At 42.1% G+C, this 15,165-nt stretch overlaps 1 protein-coding gene across 1 annotated transcript; it reads right to left on the reverse strand.

Moving 5' to 3' along the window:
• Positions 1 to 9: 9 nt before the first annotated feature.
• On the reverse strand, positions 10 to 14,751 carry emilin2a (elastin microfibril interfacer 2a). Its single transcript, XM_026373949.2, has 9 exons — positions 14,477 to 14,751; positions 13,732 to 13,857; positions 12,065 to 12,255; positions 9,965 to 11,938; positions 3,085 to 3,438; positions 1,530 to 1,583; positions 1,210 to 1,260; positions 967 to 1,107; positions 10 to 446 (listed from the first exon to the last, which is right to left on the reverse strand). Exons 1-9 carry the CDS (start codon positions 14,620 to 14,622, stop codon positions 112 to 114), a joined length of 3,372 nt encoding a protein of 1,123 aa, XP_026229734.1. The 5' UTR covers positions 14,623 to 14,751; the 3' UTR covers positions 10 to 111.
• Between the last annotated feature and the right edge of the window lie 414 nt (positions 14,752 to 15,165).

A 15,165-nucleotide genomic window follows, 5' to 3' on the forward strand; every position in this document is an offset into this window, starting at 1 on the left:
TCACACAGTGGCACTGTGTGCGGTGAAATCGCTGCTTCACAGCAAGTCCGAGAAAAATGGTTTCTTCAACATTTCCTCCTTTTTGGTAGCTACTGCGCTGCTGAGCTCCAGCTATCTTTTGGCTTGTGGTGCGTACAGGAAGATGGCACTGTAGGTGGAGAGGATCTCCCTGGCATCAGAGGTGGCCAGCTGGCCTCCCGTCCTTACCAGACCCACACGGTCTCCTTTCTTAAGTGGCAGAATGAGACTGAAGGATACGGAGCCTCCGCAGCCACAGTTACCACCGGCTGAGTCCCCGTGTTGACCAGCCACAGGCCCTGCTGAGCTCTGCAACCTGTGGACGCTGCGGTTGGACACGGACAGGACGGCTTCTACTCGGTCACCCTGCTTTGCAGTCAGCAGGCCTGAAATCAGGTATCGACCATCTAGAGGCACAGTGAAGATCCCTGCAGAGGAAAGACGAGACGAGATTCAGTCTGATGTTTGTCAACCCTGGACCCTGTTTTTTCAAAACTGAAACATATTCTCTCGATGACAAGACTGACGTGAGCGCGTGTCACTCAGATGTGTTATGTTTGTTTGTGTGGTTGTGTCTTTAATACTTTTATCTAGTATATTTTTATTTGTCTCCATTGCGAAGCAGCCTTCCACCAGATGTTGAATCATCCTATCAACTTGTTTAAAGGGCAGGTTTGGAAATCTGTTTACATGTATTTCCAGAGAGGTGTAACTCCAGTTTGAGCCAAAGTAGTAAAACTGTGGCTATAAACTCCAAACAATGGTTGATGAACTGCTTCAGGTTAATTGCGATTTTGTTTACATGAAGAGAAAAAAAAAAGCCTAGAGTAGCTTTAGGTTACGTTTACATGAAATGGTAACACATTACCATCATACCCAGAAACTCCATGTATCATAGTGACATTTCAATAATATTTTGTTGCTGTTGTTATTAAGATGTGTATTTACCTGTGTGGGGGCTGTAGTGTCCCCCGTCGTTGACGAGGACCCTGTTAAAGCGAACGATGCCAAAGTCTCCAGTGAAGGGCTGTTGTGTGAGGCCAGCAGAGAATGAGAAGGGATCTGCAAAGGCACTGTTGTCGACTGAAACTAGACCCAAAAACAAGCAGGTGAGTCGATCAGTGTGTCATTTCAAAAATAAATGACTGTCCATGTCTTTATATACAGTACAGTAACCTGAGAGAGATTTACCTGGTGATTCAATTGGAGCTTGGTACATTGGGTTCCATGGCACCTTTGTCGCTATGAGAACATCAAGGTTCATATGAAGAAAGTGTTAACGATCTGTTTCAATTAGGCCATTTCCTTCATCATCATGAAGTGTAACATTTGCCATGCAGCCCAGGGTTTAACTTTCTGACGAGCTAGAGTCCCTGCACAGTCCGCCCACACCTCCTTAAACTAAACACATCCAGTTCCCACTCCCTCGTTCTCCCAGGCTACAAGTTATTCGCGGCTTTTCCAGCCTGCAGATGCATGCAACATAATCTGATAATGAACTGCTACAATACCTCTGTGGCTGGTTGATTGAGGTTTGAAAGACACAGGCTGCAGGGGAGGATAGCCTGCAAATAAAACAGATGACAAACGCATCATGTTTTATCATCATCTGAAGCGAAGGCTTAGTGAGTATTCATTTGCCAGAGGCTGGAGTTTGGTTTGTGGAATAGTTTCCCAGAGAAGTTATAAATTAAAACAAGCAGGTTATAGTCTACAATGCATACTTTTGGTTTTACAAGTGGCTTTTTGAAATCACAAGCTCAGGTGTTCACAGTTTCCTTTGTCTTTAAATGGATTTAAAGCTGCAGGCGCTGTTTGAGTTCAAAATAAACAACAAAGACTTGCATGAAATTTAAACGTGCTTTATACATATCTTGTTTCTCTGGTCAAGACTTTAAACTAATAAAAATGTGCATGACTTTTTTCTCCCACACAAGCAGTGAACAGCTGATGTCTCTATTCCTCTGCTGCCAAAACCGGCCCCAGTGAAAGCTAAAAAACAAAGCCTTTGTTTTGTTGTTTGCTGTTTCCCCTAATCATCCTATATGCAGTCCAGTTAATTCAATCCAGAGCAGACCAAATCTGTGACTATCTCTTGTCTCTTCCACCCAATTGGAGTTGGCTCGCGTTAAAAGCCTCTTGGTATAGAATTCCTTTGTTTGGGTGAGAAAACAAAAACAAAAAAAAACAAAAAGTATTGATAATTAAACCCTTGTTATAGATTCCATGTGTGGAAAAGGGAAAACAGAAAACAGAGTCAGACTCTGTTCCAGTTCAAATGAGTCTATCTCGTGTGACTAGGAACTGACAACACTGAAAGAAGAAAAGACAGTGGCAAAAAAAAGTATGTGAACCTTTTGAATTTCATGGATTTCTGCATTAATTTGTCATAAACTGTGATCTGATCTTCATCTAAGTCCAGAGTAATATCAAACATAATGTGCCTAAAATGAGTTTTCAGATGATCTAGTATCAAGAATTGTGGATTTACATAAAGTTAAAGTGAAGACTTTTCACCAGTCTACAGTTCGGTAAACAATCTACAAATGGAGACACTTTGGGACGGTGGCTACTCTACCAAGAAGTGGGCGGCCAGTCAAAATGACCCCGAGTGACAGCCAAAGATTTGAAGGCATCATTGGAACTGGCTAACATCTGTGTTCACGAGTCTACAGTAGATAAAACATTAAACTAGCAGAGTGTCTATGGCAGGACACCACTAAGGAAGCTGCTGCTTACTAAAAAGAACGTTGCTGCACGCCTGAAGTTTGCCAAAGAGCACATTGACACAGTGGTATTGGCAAAAAAAATTTATGGACTGACTGAACTATATTGAAGTATTGAACTATTTGAAAGAAACACAGTGAAATTCACTGTATCATTGGTACGGTGCAGGGTATCATTTAAAACCTTGCCAAATCAGGCTTTGTGCCACATACTTTACTGTGACCATGTACCGTGGAGTGAAGCTAAAATAAGTTTTATATAAATCATCCATGAACATCTAAATTACAACATTTCAGCCGCACAGCACCAAAGGTCATCGTGACCATCAGCGTTACTCACCCGGTGCTCCAGCAAAGCCTTTGACAGGCATGCTAGATGAGTCCTCTGAGCCTCTTCGCACAGTCACCCTGCGGATGTACCCTGGCGGCCCCGCCTCGCCCGTCTCCACCACTGGCTTATGGGAACCAGGGATAGGGCGGGGGTGGCCCGGGTGCAGGGGGCTGGACGGCTGGCTTGGCGGACTGATCTTGATGGTGTGCGTGTTGGGCTGCAGCGGCTGGCTGGGATTGTGAGTCTGCCTAGGATTGCTTGGCGGTGGTGGAATGATGAGAGGGATGTGGATTTGTTTTATTCTCGGTCTGGTCTGAGTGGAATCTGGCACAGGAGCAGGCCTCTCCGGTCTTAAGGTCATTCCTTGAAAAGCAAAAGTTAAAAAAAAAGAACATCAGCAGAATTTTCCTTCAAGCCTAAAACCTGAGAAGCTCCTGGTCATTTCCTCTAAACCGTTCAAACTTTGAACAGGAAAATGCTGTGACTTCAATCACACAAGCCTCTAATAAATTTGTTGTTTATGAATCCCACTTCCTCTCTTGCATTCAGACCACATAGATCCCTTCTCTTGTGAATTCTTCTTAACGACTTAGATTCTGATGACAGGCCAAATTGGCTTGCGATGCACCTTTGAGCTTTTTTATTTTCAACCGGTACCATAATTACCCTTCATAAAAGCCAAGCAGGTGGTCGCTGTGAGTTTTAGGCAACAAGAACCATGTTAACAGAAACCAGCTGTCTGCTTTCCAGACCCCCCTGAGGATACAGACATCACTTGGGCCACTGAGGCGAGCGTAGAGATGCTGGGAGAGTGTCCCAGGGACAAAGAACAAAAATTATTACCGTAGCTGCTTTGCGTCAGCACCTCTTGCAACCAGGTGTCAGATAGATTTGTGTTGCACTGTATTTAAGATCAAGCGAAAGGGGGTTTGTGCATTAAATAGCTCGTTTGGTGCTTAGTGCTTCGGGCACATATTGTATCTGTAGTGCCATATAAACCATGTGGGCACGGTTGGGCATAAATGGAGCACATGTAACAGGATTACAGTAATGTTGTTCAGCCAGAGACACTTACATCAAGGAAATGACCACTTATTGCAAATGATTATACATTTAGATTTGGTGGAAAAGGCTTTAATCTGTCAGGAAGCTCTCAAAGATTCTGCAAAGATAGTAATTATATAAGTCTTACAGTATATGCTGTAAACATACGACCGTTGAAGCCAACAATGTTAAAAGCTTCAATTCAGGAAGACGTATGGAAGCTCAAGTGCCACAGCAGTAATCAGTAATTACAGTATACAGTACATATGATGCTATAAGTAGTTTAACAGTGAGACATGTCATAATACAAAGGCCACTTTGTGCATCCGTATTAATCTGATCTGGATTTTACTGGTCAGCTGTCAAGACAAAAAGTCAGAATGAACTAAACAGCTTGATAGCACATCAGCTGACTCAAGTGCCTCTTCACTCTTTTGCCTGATTGAACAAAGGGCTCTATTCACAACAAGACCCAGGTTAAGAGTGCAGATGTGCCAACGGTTCTGTGAGGCTGGGCTTCAGCACTGCTGCAAAATGTTAATGCTATCCGCATGCTCACAGTGAAAATGTGCACCATGCTCCATGAAACATATGTAACAGTATGAAAGTAAAAGACGGTAAAGAATATTGCTCACTAGCAAATGTCGCAGATTAAGAAAAATTTGCAATTTGTTGACTTTTAAGGATAAAGTTAAACACATTGGAATTATTACAAATGTGCAGCATACTTAATTATCTTAGCTCAAAGTCCCTTTATTAGATTTTCTAGAACTTTCAGCTGCATTTTATTGTCTTGCTGATGAGGATTGATGGTAGTTCTGGAAAGAAGTGAGTCAGTGGAGCTTAAATTAAGATTTCCAGCTATTTCCAGCATCATGTATGATGTTGTTAAATCTAAATGGTAGCTTAAAATAATAATAATTAATCTGTAATGACTGTTCTGTAATAGCCAACGATGTTACCCGAAAGTAATCATATTATATTAGTATACTTGTTACTCTGGATTAGAAAAGTTATCATATCGTTCTTATCAAATAAAACATCATGAACCATAAACAAAATTCTTCCTTCTTACTCCAAGTGACCACAAGCTACTCAGAAACCACATGTATAATCAAAAACAAATTAAACCCAGCGACCATGTTGTACTGAGATAATCAGAAATCTCTTCTTCATTTCCTCCCTGTGCCTCCTTCAGGATGCTGGTTGCCTGAGTGCATATTTCCCATGAGCTCTCAGCCTGTGTCTCACTAAGGGGGCAACTGCAAAGTCGAAAAACACACAGAAACCCGCAAGAGTGCTGGTGCAACCAAGACCATCACCAAAACCAGATGTTAATGGTTATAAGCAGATTGAGACACGGCAGGGGAGAAGTGCTTTAGTCGCTGCATCCACAAGTTCGGGTGACACTGTGTGAGTGCTCCAAAGTGTCTGAAAGTGTCACGCAGGATTACAACAGACACCACTAGATGGAAAATGGTGTCAAGGGGCACAGAGCAGGGTGTGGTGGTTGCACACAGGTCCCATAATGCATCACTCTGACGCAGAATTTTTGTGTACCTTGTCTTGCTACGCACATGGACACAATTTCATCCTCCGTCCCGTTTTCCTCCCGCGATATTAATGACGGGAGGTTCAAATTGCGCCCTGAATGGCAGACCTCAGGGACTCTCATTGTGTATCTGGCCCCATTCTCTGCTGAACACTTCCAGATGGGCTCCCGGGTCAGAGATGGAAACACCTCACCTCGCAGCTTCGGAAATCTCTCTGGGGAAGGTGTTGCAAAGTGCCCCCTCGAAAACTCTGGTGCCTACTAAATATATACAGTGTGTGTGTGTACGTGTGTGTTTGTGTGGTACAGCGTCGAATACAATTTTCCATTCTTTCCCAACAGACACCCTTTGACTTCAAAAAAGCCTTTGATGTCTTGTTTTTCTTGTATTCCCTCATCACAGCAGACAGTTAATCTTACTGCCTGTCTCTCCAATATAAAGTCAGAATGATCAATTGCAAAGCATTGATCCATGAAATCAAAGCATTCATTTTATCCCTGGTTTAATATAACAGCTTTTTTATTTTCTGAAGGCCTCATCTGTCGATAGATACTTACAGGGCAGGGCGGAGGGAGAGGAGAAAGAAAGTCCTCTGGCATTCTTGGAAGGACAAATTGGAGGAAAAAAAATTGGACAGAAGGAGGGAGCGATGAGGGAGTTAAGGGAGAGCAGTTCAGAGATAAGACAGAGAGAGAGAAGGAAATGACAGGGAAGTGATTTGAGTTGGACTGGGATCACCTCCAAAAAAAGGAGTAGGAAAAAAAAAACAGCTTGTGAATCGAATGAGAAAATTCAGCACAAGAAGGTTGATTAGTCACCGTCTGAATAAGAAACAGCATGCTCGAGCTCTTAGACAACAAAAGTACTTTCCATATTTCTACATTTTCAAAATTACCTCTATTAAGCAATTTTTACTCCTTAATATATTAGAAACAGATTCAAAGCAACTAGCTACACTTAATATAACTACAACTCCCTGCTGTAAAGAAAACATCCAGATATATAAATATGAAATCCGTAGTGACGGATCCTCTGCTGCAGCAGCTGGTGAGGGAGCAGCAACGCTAACATTTTGCAACTGAAGTCACATAATTCCATTCAGCAGTCACAGTGAGTAAGGGCAAAGCTATTATAAGATAATCTCACAGGTCTGTTATTACAACACCTCATGTGTTTGCAGCCTCCTTGGGGTTGTCATATGACTGTGTGGAGAATATGACCTCAAACACAGAGAGGAAACATTTCAGTAGGCTCTCAAACCACCACCACACCCACAGAACTGGGATTTTCATGGAAACTGTATCTCTATTTAGACTATTTGTATTTTACTCTTTCCCAAACTGCAGGAAAACATTAAATCCTCAGCCACACAGCTCAACTCCCTTTCTCGTGGGATTTAAGATACAGACTGTTAGAATATGATGAAATTTAAAGGAAAAACTTGACATTTTTCTAAATACACTTTTTTTGTGTATTCATCTCTGAACAGTAAATAGCAAGCTACTACCAGAGACTGGCTAACTTAGCTTGGCACAAAGATTGGAAACAACTAGACCATCTGTGTCCAAAGTCTGCCCACCAGCACCTATATGGCTCACTAATGAAAATATATCTCATGTATTAAATCAGTACTAAAGCTTAAGTTTTAAAATGACAATTCACAGCGGGTGTGGCAAACTATTCCGTGACCAGGACCAGTTGCCAGACAACGAGAGGAAACTCCAAGGACTTAGTGTTGGGACGTCACAAGGTGGATTTTATTACCTGTGGACAGAGTCCGAGCAGGTAATTCCCCATTTCTATTCTTTGTGCTAAGCTTAAGCTCATTAAAAATCTGTGCAAGATTAGAAATTGAGTTGTTGTTTTACGAGGGGTTATGTGACAACTGCTTTGTACCAAAGGTCTCAAATAATGTACGGACTAAACAAACAAGATAGGAAGTGAATTTAAAGATGCAGGTAGGCAGATTTTTGTTACCTTTGGACAGAGCCAGCTGTCTGTTTCCCCCTGTTTCTAGTCTTTATGCTACATTAGCTGGATTTGTCTACTATCAAGCTTCTCATCTAACTCTGAGCAAGAAATATATCCCCAAACATGCTTTAACTTTTCATTTGCATATGCTCACTCACAGAAATGAAACTAGAAACAATTGGTTTTTGGAATATATAACTAACCTATGTATAGAGTATTATATAAACAAAACTCATAAAAAAGATTTAAAAAAAGCCCTGACAAACATTTTTCACAATCCTGCTGCAGTACGCACAGTTCTGCCTGATTTAATGCCGGGCAGGAGTGCAGTATAATGTTCCATGTACGGTAATGAAATCAAATATCGCAGTTTGGAAATAACAGGCCATATTTGGCAAACAGTGAAACTGAATATAAAATGCCTTTGTGCACTCCCTTCCCCCTGCACCACAACTATTAATCCATTCACTCTCTTTTTCTCTTCAGGTCTCTATCACACATTGTTTTGCAACGGTGGTTTAAGAAAAGGAGGCACCAGTGATGGGGCCCCAGTCATGACATCACAGCTGAGGGTAGTCAACGCATCTGGTCCAGGGTGTGGAGCCCTGCTTCCCCCCTCGCCATCAAGACTAGCTCCAGCAGTGAGTCAAGGCCCTTAATGAGGACCAGACTGCACACATCTGGCTGAGGTCACCCTATGGGAATCTCTGGAGGTTGGTATATGTACATGTATGAGGAGAAAGAGAAAAGGGAGGGAGGTGTGTTGTGTATGAGACTGTTTGTGTGTGTGTCTGTGAACTGAGGTCAATATCTGCACTTCTTCAGTATGACTAAAAAGTTATGTCATGGTGCAGGAAAGAAGACTTCACAACTCAACATATTCATAAAGCAGAGGGAAATATTGAACAGTCTGCAGTGGTGTTTTGACATTTTCATAAGGGAGCAACGAGGCACCGAACAGTGCAAGTAAAACACTAGAGTAGTTAGGAGGGGCTGAGACTGGAATATAAACCCAGTTTGACATATTAAAAGTTCAGTTCAGTTTACCTGTCCCATTGCTTATAACTGGGGAAATTCTTAGGACAACATCAATCTCAGTCACAGGAAGTTTCTAGTGCTGGCCTGTGCCTCTTGGTGCCGGGACATATTGAATGACATATTCAAAGCAATCATGGGAGGCCCTGTGAACTTGTGTCCTCCCACTCCGGGAAATACCCTGTGGCCATTTGTGGGATCTGATCCTTCCTTCCAAACCACCAAGTAAACCAAGCAAGCAGAATGCATTATATGGAGGATTATCTTCAGGAAAGGTTTGTGTTTACACAGATGTTAATCACACTTGATTTACCCGGGTTGGACGTTAGGGAGGGCACTGAAAAAAGGTTATCAGTGTATCGTACATCTTTTTGGCTCATTTTAATGCTTGGATGTGCTAGTGTGGGTATCCATTGAAGACTATATAGTCAGCTTTTAAGTAACAAAGCTCTACCTTAATCTATCTCCAAAGTCTGCTAGCTACAGTTAATACTGTTCTCACTGTTTAAATCCAAGACAACTTTTGTTTCACTATTTTTCTGCCCTACCATTCACCTAAAAGCTGCAGTATGCTGTCACTTGCTCCTACTGCTGCTGCTGTTGTTTATCATGTAGCATTTCATAACCCCCATCTCCACATCAGCATTCAGCTTTCGGCTTTAACCGTGTCAGTATCAAAGTGCTTGTCAGATGATCAAACAGCATGTGAAACTCCTTACCTCTACAACTTTCCAAAAGTCCAAACACTTTCTATAACTTCTCAACACCAACAATGAAACATGCACTTGATGAAGCAACTTCCAGGTTTGTAGTAGAGAGAAAGTAGGCAGAGAAGTTCAAACTTCTCACTCACATTCTCTTTTTTCATTCTTTACATGGCTATTTGTTACTTTTTGGGTGGAAAAGTGCAACTTTTTAAATTCAAGTTGGAAAGAGACTGCCCAAAAATGTACAGTATTTGGAGCAACTGTAGGTCAGTTGGTAGGGAAGCAGTTCATGAACCCCTCAGGATTGGTGGTTGTTCCCAGTTCCCTACAGGCCCCGTTTAGAGGTGTTCATGTACAATATTCTGAAAACCCTTAGTGGCACCATCATCTATGTAAAGCTAGTCAACAAATTCCCCATGGGCATTAATAAAGTCATTAAAAATTATAAACTGTATCTGAACAAGTAATGATCTCTCATCCCTCTTTCATCCCTCTACAATGACAGACTTTTCAGCTGCCTTTGAGTGTGAAGTGTCTTCCCTTTGATGACAAAATGTGCAAACTACACCATCAACTCACCTGGCTCTGTGGAGGCGACATCTTTCAAAACGTGCTTGGCCAATGACGACAGCTGTGCCTGAAGTCTGTGCATGGAATTCTGCAGCGTGATGATGTTTGTTCCGTGGTTTCCAGAAGTAGCATTTATCTTGTGCACGCGGTCCTGCAGACCAGCGATATGTCTCTCCAATCCTTCCTTCAGGTCTTTGATGTTAGCAGAAACTCCATCTAACCTTCCACACACCTTTTCAAGTCTAGTCACTCGTCCTTCCACAACAGAAATGTCATCAGTAACGCGTTGTGTGTTCTGTTTACACCTACTCAGCTCTGTTGATACCTGTGTACTGAGTGTATTAAGCCTGTTCGTCAGCTCCTCCACTTGCTGTCTTGTGATGTCTCCTTCACTATTTGCTACCAAAGTCCAGCTGTCTCGTGCTGGACTGCCTCTGGCACTATGTTCTGCATGGCAGCAAGTCGTGTTTATTTTGTGCATATCCTGGTTGTATTTGCTCAAGGAGTCACTTAACCCAGTAACAGCACCAGCCAGACCAAGCACATTATCTTGAAGATTTATTAATCCCTTCTGGAAGTCCTCCATTGTCTTGGCACGTCTCTCATTGCCCTCTGACTGTCTGTCAACAAGGTTCTCCAATTGTCTGAGCTTCTGTGTGTTATCACTGACATCTGAGTGTAGAACGTCCAAGTCATCCCTGTATCGACTCAGGTCCTTCAAAATGTTTCCTAGACCATTAGGTGTGGGCAATGAACTCGAACTTTCTGAACTTAGACTACTCGATGACCCTGAACATCCTGCAGAGCACAACTCTTGAAAAGCAATTACCTTATCATCCAAACTTTGGAGGAGGAACTTATTGTTATTGACTTCAGCCTGGATGGCATTCATGGACTCACTAAACATCCCTGGGAAGGAGTTGTTGCTCATTTCCACCAGCATGCTGGTGAACTGGTCCTCCATATTGTTCAGACGCCCATCCAGAATCTTGCGAAGTTCTGCCACTTCATCTGAAATTGTACGGGTCAGCTTTTCCTCAATGTAGAAGCAATGAGTCTCTGCATTTTGTTCGCTGATATTTATGCGTGCTTCCAGCTCCTCTATCTGGAAGCTGAAATCAATGTCATCCTGAGGTGTGGACAGGTTTCCCAGCTCATTGTCAATACGGACATTCAGGATGCGGTGAGCCTCTGCGATTCGATCGATCTCACGCCACAAGTCTTTGTGATCACCTTGATCCTCTGTTTTAGATAGATCTGTTTGCCTTTGAGTTCGTACAGGTCCATCTGCAGCAGCCATGTCCAAGCGTAGTGCCCGGATTTCCTTTCTCAGGTCACCCTCCTTGGTGTCTATCAGCTTAGACAGGTTGGCCAAACCTTGATCACACTTGTCTTCGCAGGTCTTCTGTAAGGTCTGGATCTTGTCATTCAGTGATATTTGTAGTTTAGCTATATGTTCATCCACATTCTGGTCTAACTCTTTCTTTAGCTTCTCAACTTTTCCATCAATATATGTCTGTATAACATCAAACTCTGCTATGGCTGGAGCCTGAGATTGAGAGGCATCCATCAGGACGCGTATCTGTCCCTCATGACTAGACATAGTTCCTCTTAGATCTTCCAAAGCTTCATCTTTACTTTTCAACGCATTGTTGATATCATCCAAACGTGCTACTATTTTTTCAATGGCCTTGTCTCCACTGCCAGGTCTGGTAGTCTGATGTCCATCTAGCATTGCTGGGCTGTCTTCTGTTCCTGCAGTCGTAGCGATGTCTGGTGGACGCATATTGTTTAAAAGTGTCACGAGCATCTTCTTGGTGTCTTCGTGCAGGTCTGTGCGGAGGCTGGCAGTTAATCCAGTCAAAGTGGATTGAAGATCCAGGACTGTCTGTGAGAGGCGCTGGACTTCACCTTCCAGAACACGCACCTTCTCAGTCCCTTCGTGTCTTGTCTCATGGTGTCCTGTCTCTCTCCGTTCAGGCCCTATAAAAACATTATAATGATTGGCTCTGAAATATTGTAGCTTAATTTAGTGTTTAGACAAATGTGTTAGTCTACTATACAGTAAACTGACTTAACCATTTAAGTTAGGACAGATAATGGTCTTACTCTGTATGTTTCTGGTTGTATGTGCAGGATTTGGTGGATGGTAAGCCTGTGCTCCCTGCACTGTTTGTTGATATGGAGGTGGTTTTAGGTCTTTACAGTCTGGACCTTGGTAACCTGGACAGCATCTCCACTCTAACTCTGTGACTGTCTTGTAGGAAATCTTGTATGTGGGTCGGACTCGAGTTTGATATCTGTAAAACAAGGAATATTAGTTTTTAACACATGTATTTACTGGGAACTGTTGACTTCTGCAAATGTTCTGCTTCTCAGAACATTTGTTTGTTCAATATAATAATTTTTATGGTTCTCTTCCTGAGTACATGAAATTTTCAACTTTCAAGCCAAGGCAAACTGTTCACAAAGAACAAATACATGACATCACTTCCCTGAAGGCAGGGGTCATGTCATGAAGAACATCTGGAAAGTTGATGCCTGAAACAATCATCTTTCATTTCTCAACTGTAACTCTCACAGATAACATTGAAAAAAAGAAAACAATGTGGACTGAATATGAGATAATATGAAGCGTATACTGTGTATCATAACTAAGACATGGAAAAACTCTCTCTATTCTCACTGTCAGCTCTTCTTCTTTACATAGGAACTTGGAAATCCTGTGACCTGAGAATTGTCAGTTTCCAGGGAACTTTTCCACAGCACAGTGGCTGTTGTTCATGTGTTTATGTGAGTGGACCACAAAGCTAAAACCACAGACGGCATGTGTTGTTTCACAAATAATAATGATTCACTGAATTAACTGTATGAAATTGCAACACAACCTCTTCCTGCACAAAATGACTAGCAACTGTTACCAATTACTGTAAAAAGTCCTCTTTTACAGTATTTCATTAATAAGAACCATACAATGATCAATGATGATTGTTTATCTTAAACGTTTGGGGTTCACATGTGGGCTTAGATCAAACTGTGTGTTACATAAACATAATTTATTATCACATCAACATTACAGGGAAGGACAAAACTCATAGTGCTGAGAAAAGTCCGTACTGCCAGAAAGACGGGATAAATGCTGAGAATTTGTTTAGCTGTCACAACTTAATACATTTTTGCAGCTCCTGAATCTGACTTTCAAAGTGGTTTCCAAAGTCCTTTGTAACTTATGTTTCCATAATGATGATTAAGGTAGTAAATGTGTATGATTGCACATATTTGTACCTGTACAAAACCATCTTCTTTGGCACACATTGGAGATGCTATTCAATATGCTAATGCTAAGAACAGTACACAAAATAAATTTTTACACACCATGCATGTCGTAATATGAAGTTTTTGTATTGGAAGTATGTCAATTGTGCCAGAGAAAACCAACAAGAGGGTGTGTTAAGGGGAGTGAATCAAGTGAAGCAACACAGCTGGAGCCTAAACTCATTCCTCAACATATCCAGTCCTATCTTATGACGCTTAACCTGACGTCAACCTTACCAGAAACCTCACCACTTATTTATATTTCTTCTGCTTCTTTTCGCCGTGTTCCTTTTTCAGTGATCTGTTTTGCTCCCGTTGTTCTGCCAGTTGAGTTTCTTCTGTCACACTTCTGCCTCCTAGTCTCTCTCAAGGAAACATTTTGTGTCTAAAACTCGAATCTGTCTCATACATCTAAACATGATGCACCCTCAACCCTTTCCCTTTGCTCCCCGGATGCTCACGTCACTTGTTGCTGGCAGTCCGGCTGGTAGGCTGGGCAGGGGGCCACCATGGGCTCCTGGAAGCTCTCCACACTCCCTTGTACCGTGCAGCTCACTTTCTTGTGCACTACATAGGCGCACCAGTTCCTGAGGAGAGAGGCAGAGAAGAACAAGAGCCCGAAGATTTGCATCAGGAACTGTAAGAAGTATTTTTAGATGAATACTGCAAATACCAGCAAAAGTACTTTTAAGAACTTTTAAGCAATTTGGCAATAATAACATCATAATTAGATCCACATGTTTTGCTGCACTCCCTCTAAGGGCTGTGTCGTTTCACTTATGTTTTCTTCCCTTTTTCCTACAAGTCTATTTTAAAGTGTCAGTAAACAGCTGTAATGCACCCCTGGTCTCCTGCAGATGAGGTATTCGACTAATCGCATTCCAGTGTTTTTCTGGATCTTATCACCAACACAGGCTAACACAAGCCAAATTTAGTCATAGGCTGATAAAGGGACTGATTGTTGGCATCCTACATATGACCATAAGAGGCAAAATCACCGATTTGATTTCCTTTCGATCGATAACAAGTTTGGAAATCATCGTGTTTTTATTGGCAGCTGCGCGACAAAGGCGCACAGCTTTCACCTTTAAGAAAAATGTGACCAAAGAAACGTCACAGTTGTTGTTTTAGTAGTTGTTTTAAAAAAAAATCCACAACAAAAAACTTTATATTGTTCGCGACAAACGCGTAAAATCTCCAACTTACCTATTTCTGTGTCTGTGTGCCACTGCAGCGTGTCCAAACCCTTGGTGCAAGTCGTAGGACGAGGGAGACCCGTAGATGAACTGAAAGTTCAAAAACAGTGTGAAAACTGTCCACAGCCGCTCCATCTCTCCATGTTTGTCATTCATACTTAACAAAAGCCTGATGATAAATCCCACAACATAGAAAACTAGCGCTGCTTCTTTGTTATGATACGCGACGGACCCAACCACCAAAGTTGCATTGGCCCCAGTGACTGATCCAACACCAGCAACTTTGGGAAAGTCCACATTCACTGCAGCTCACAATGACGTTTAGGACCAACACCCTCCTCCCAAAAACCCAACTCAAAAACTTCCACCAACCATTAGTATGTTTAGTATGTTTGGCATGTGGCAGCCTTCGCTTTAATTAAGTTTTGCTTTAATTAAGTGATTCTTTGAAGTCTTAGGTGGACTCATTAATTAGTGTAACAGACTAATGCCACCAGTTTTTGTCAGCTAATGGCCTTTAATTCACACCTCACTGATCAACATTACATGATAATGCAGCCTCCAGTTGTGAGAGGTGTGTGTGAGACGGTAGTGTTGATGATATTCATGGCCAGGGAAAACAGCAGTCATTTGCATTCTGTCTGCACTGATGGTGAAGAAGGATATCGGGGAGGCACATTATGCAGCCTGTTCTTCTCT

This window comes from Anabas testudineus, chromosome 17 (genome assembly GCF_900324465.2).
Source record: "Anabas testudineus chromosome 17, fAnaTes1.2, whole genome shotgun sequence".
Classification (NCBI taxonomy): Eukaryota; Metazoa; Chordata; class Actinopteri; order Anabantiformes; family Anabantidae; genus Anabas; species Anabas testudineus.

Bases quoted from the DNA above. Each gene is read 5' to 3' on its own strand.
- emilin2a (XM_026373949.2), bottom strand. From the start codon at position 14,622: ATGAATGACAAACATGGAGAGATGGAGCGGCTGTGGACAGTTTTCACA. The intron at 1,108-1,209 runs GTAAATCTCTCT...TTTTGGGTCTAG, and splicing joins AGCTCCAATTGAATCACCAG to TTTCAGTCGACAACAGTGCC. The intron at 447-966 runs GTAAATACACAT...TTTCCTCTGCAG, and splicing joins ACACTACAGCCCCCACACAG to GGATCTTCACTGTGCCTCTA.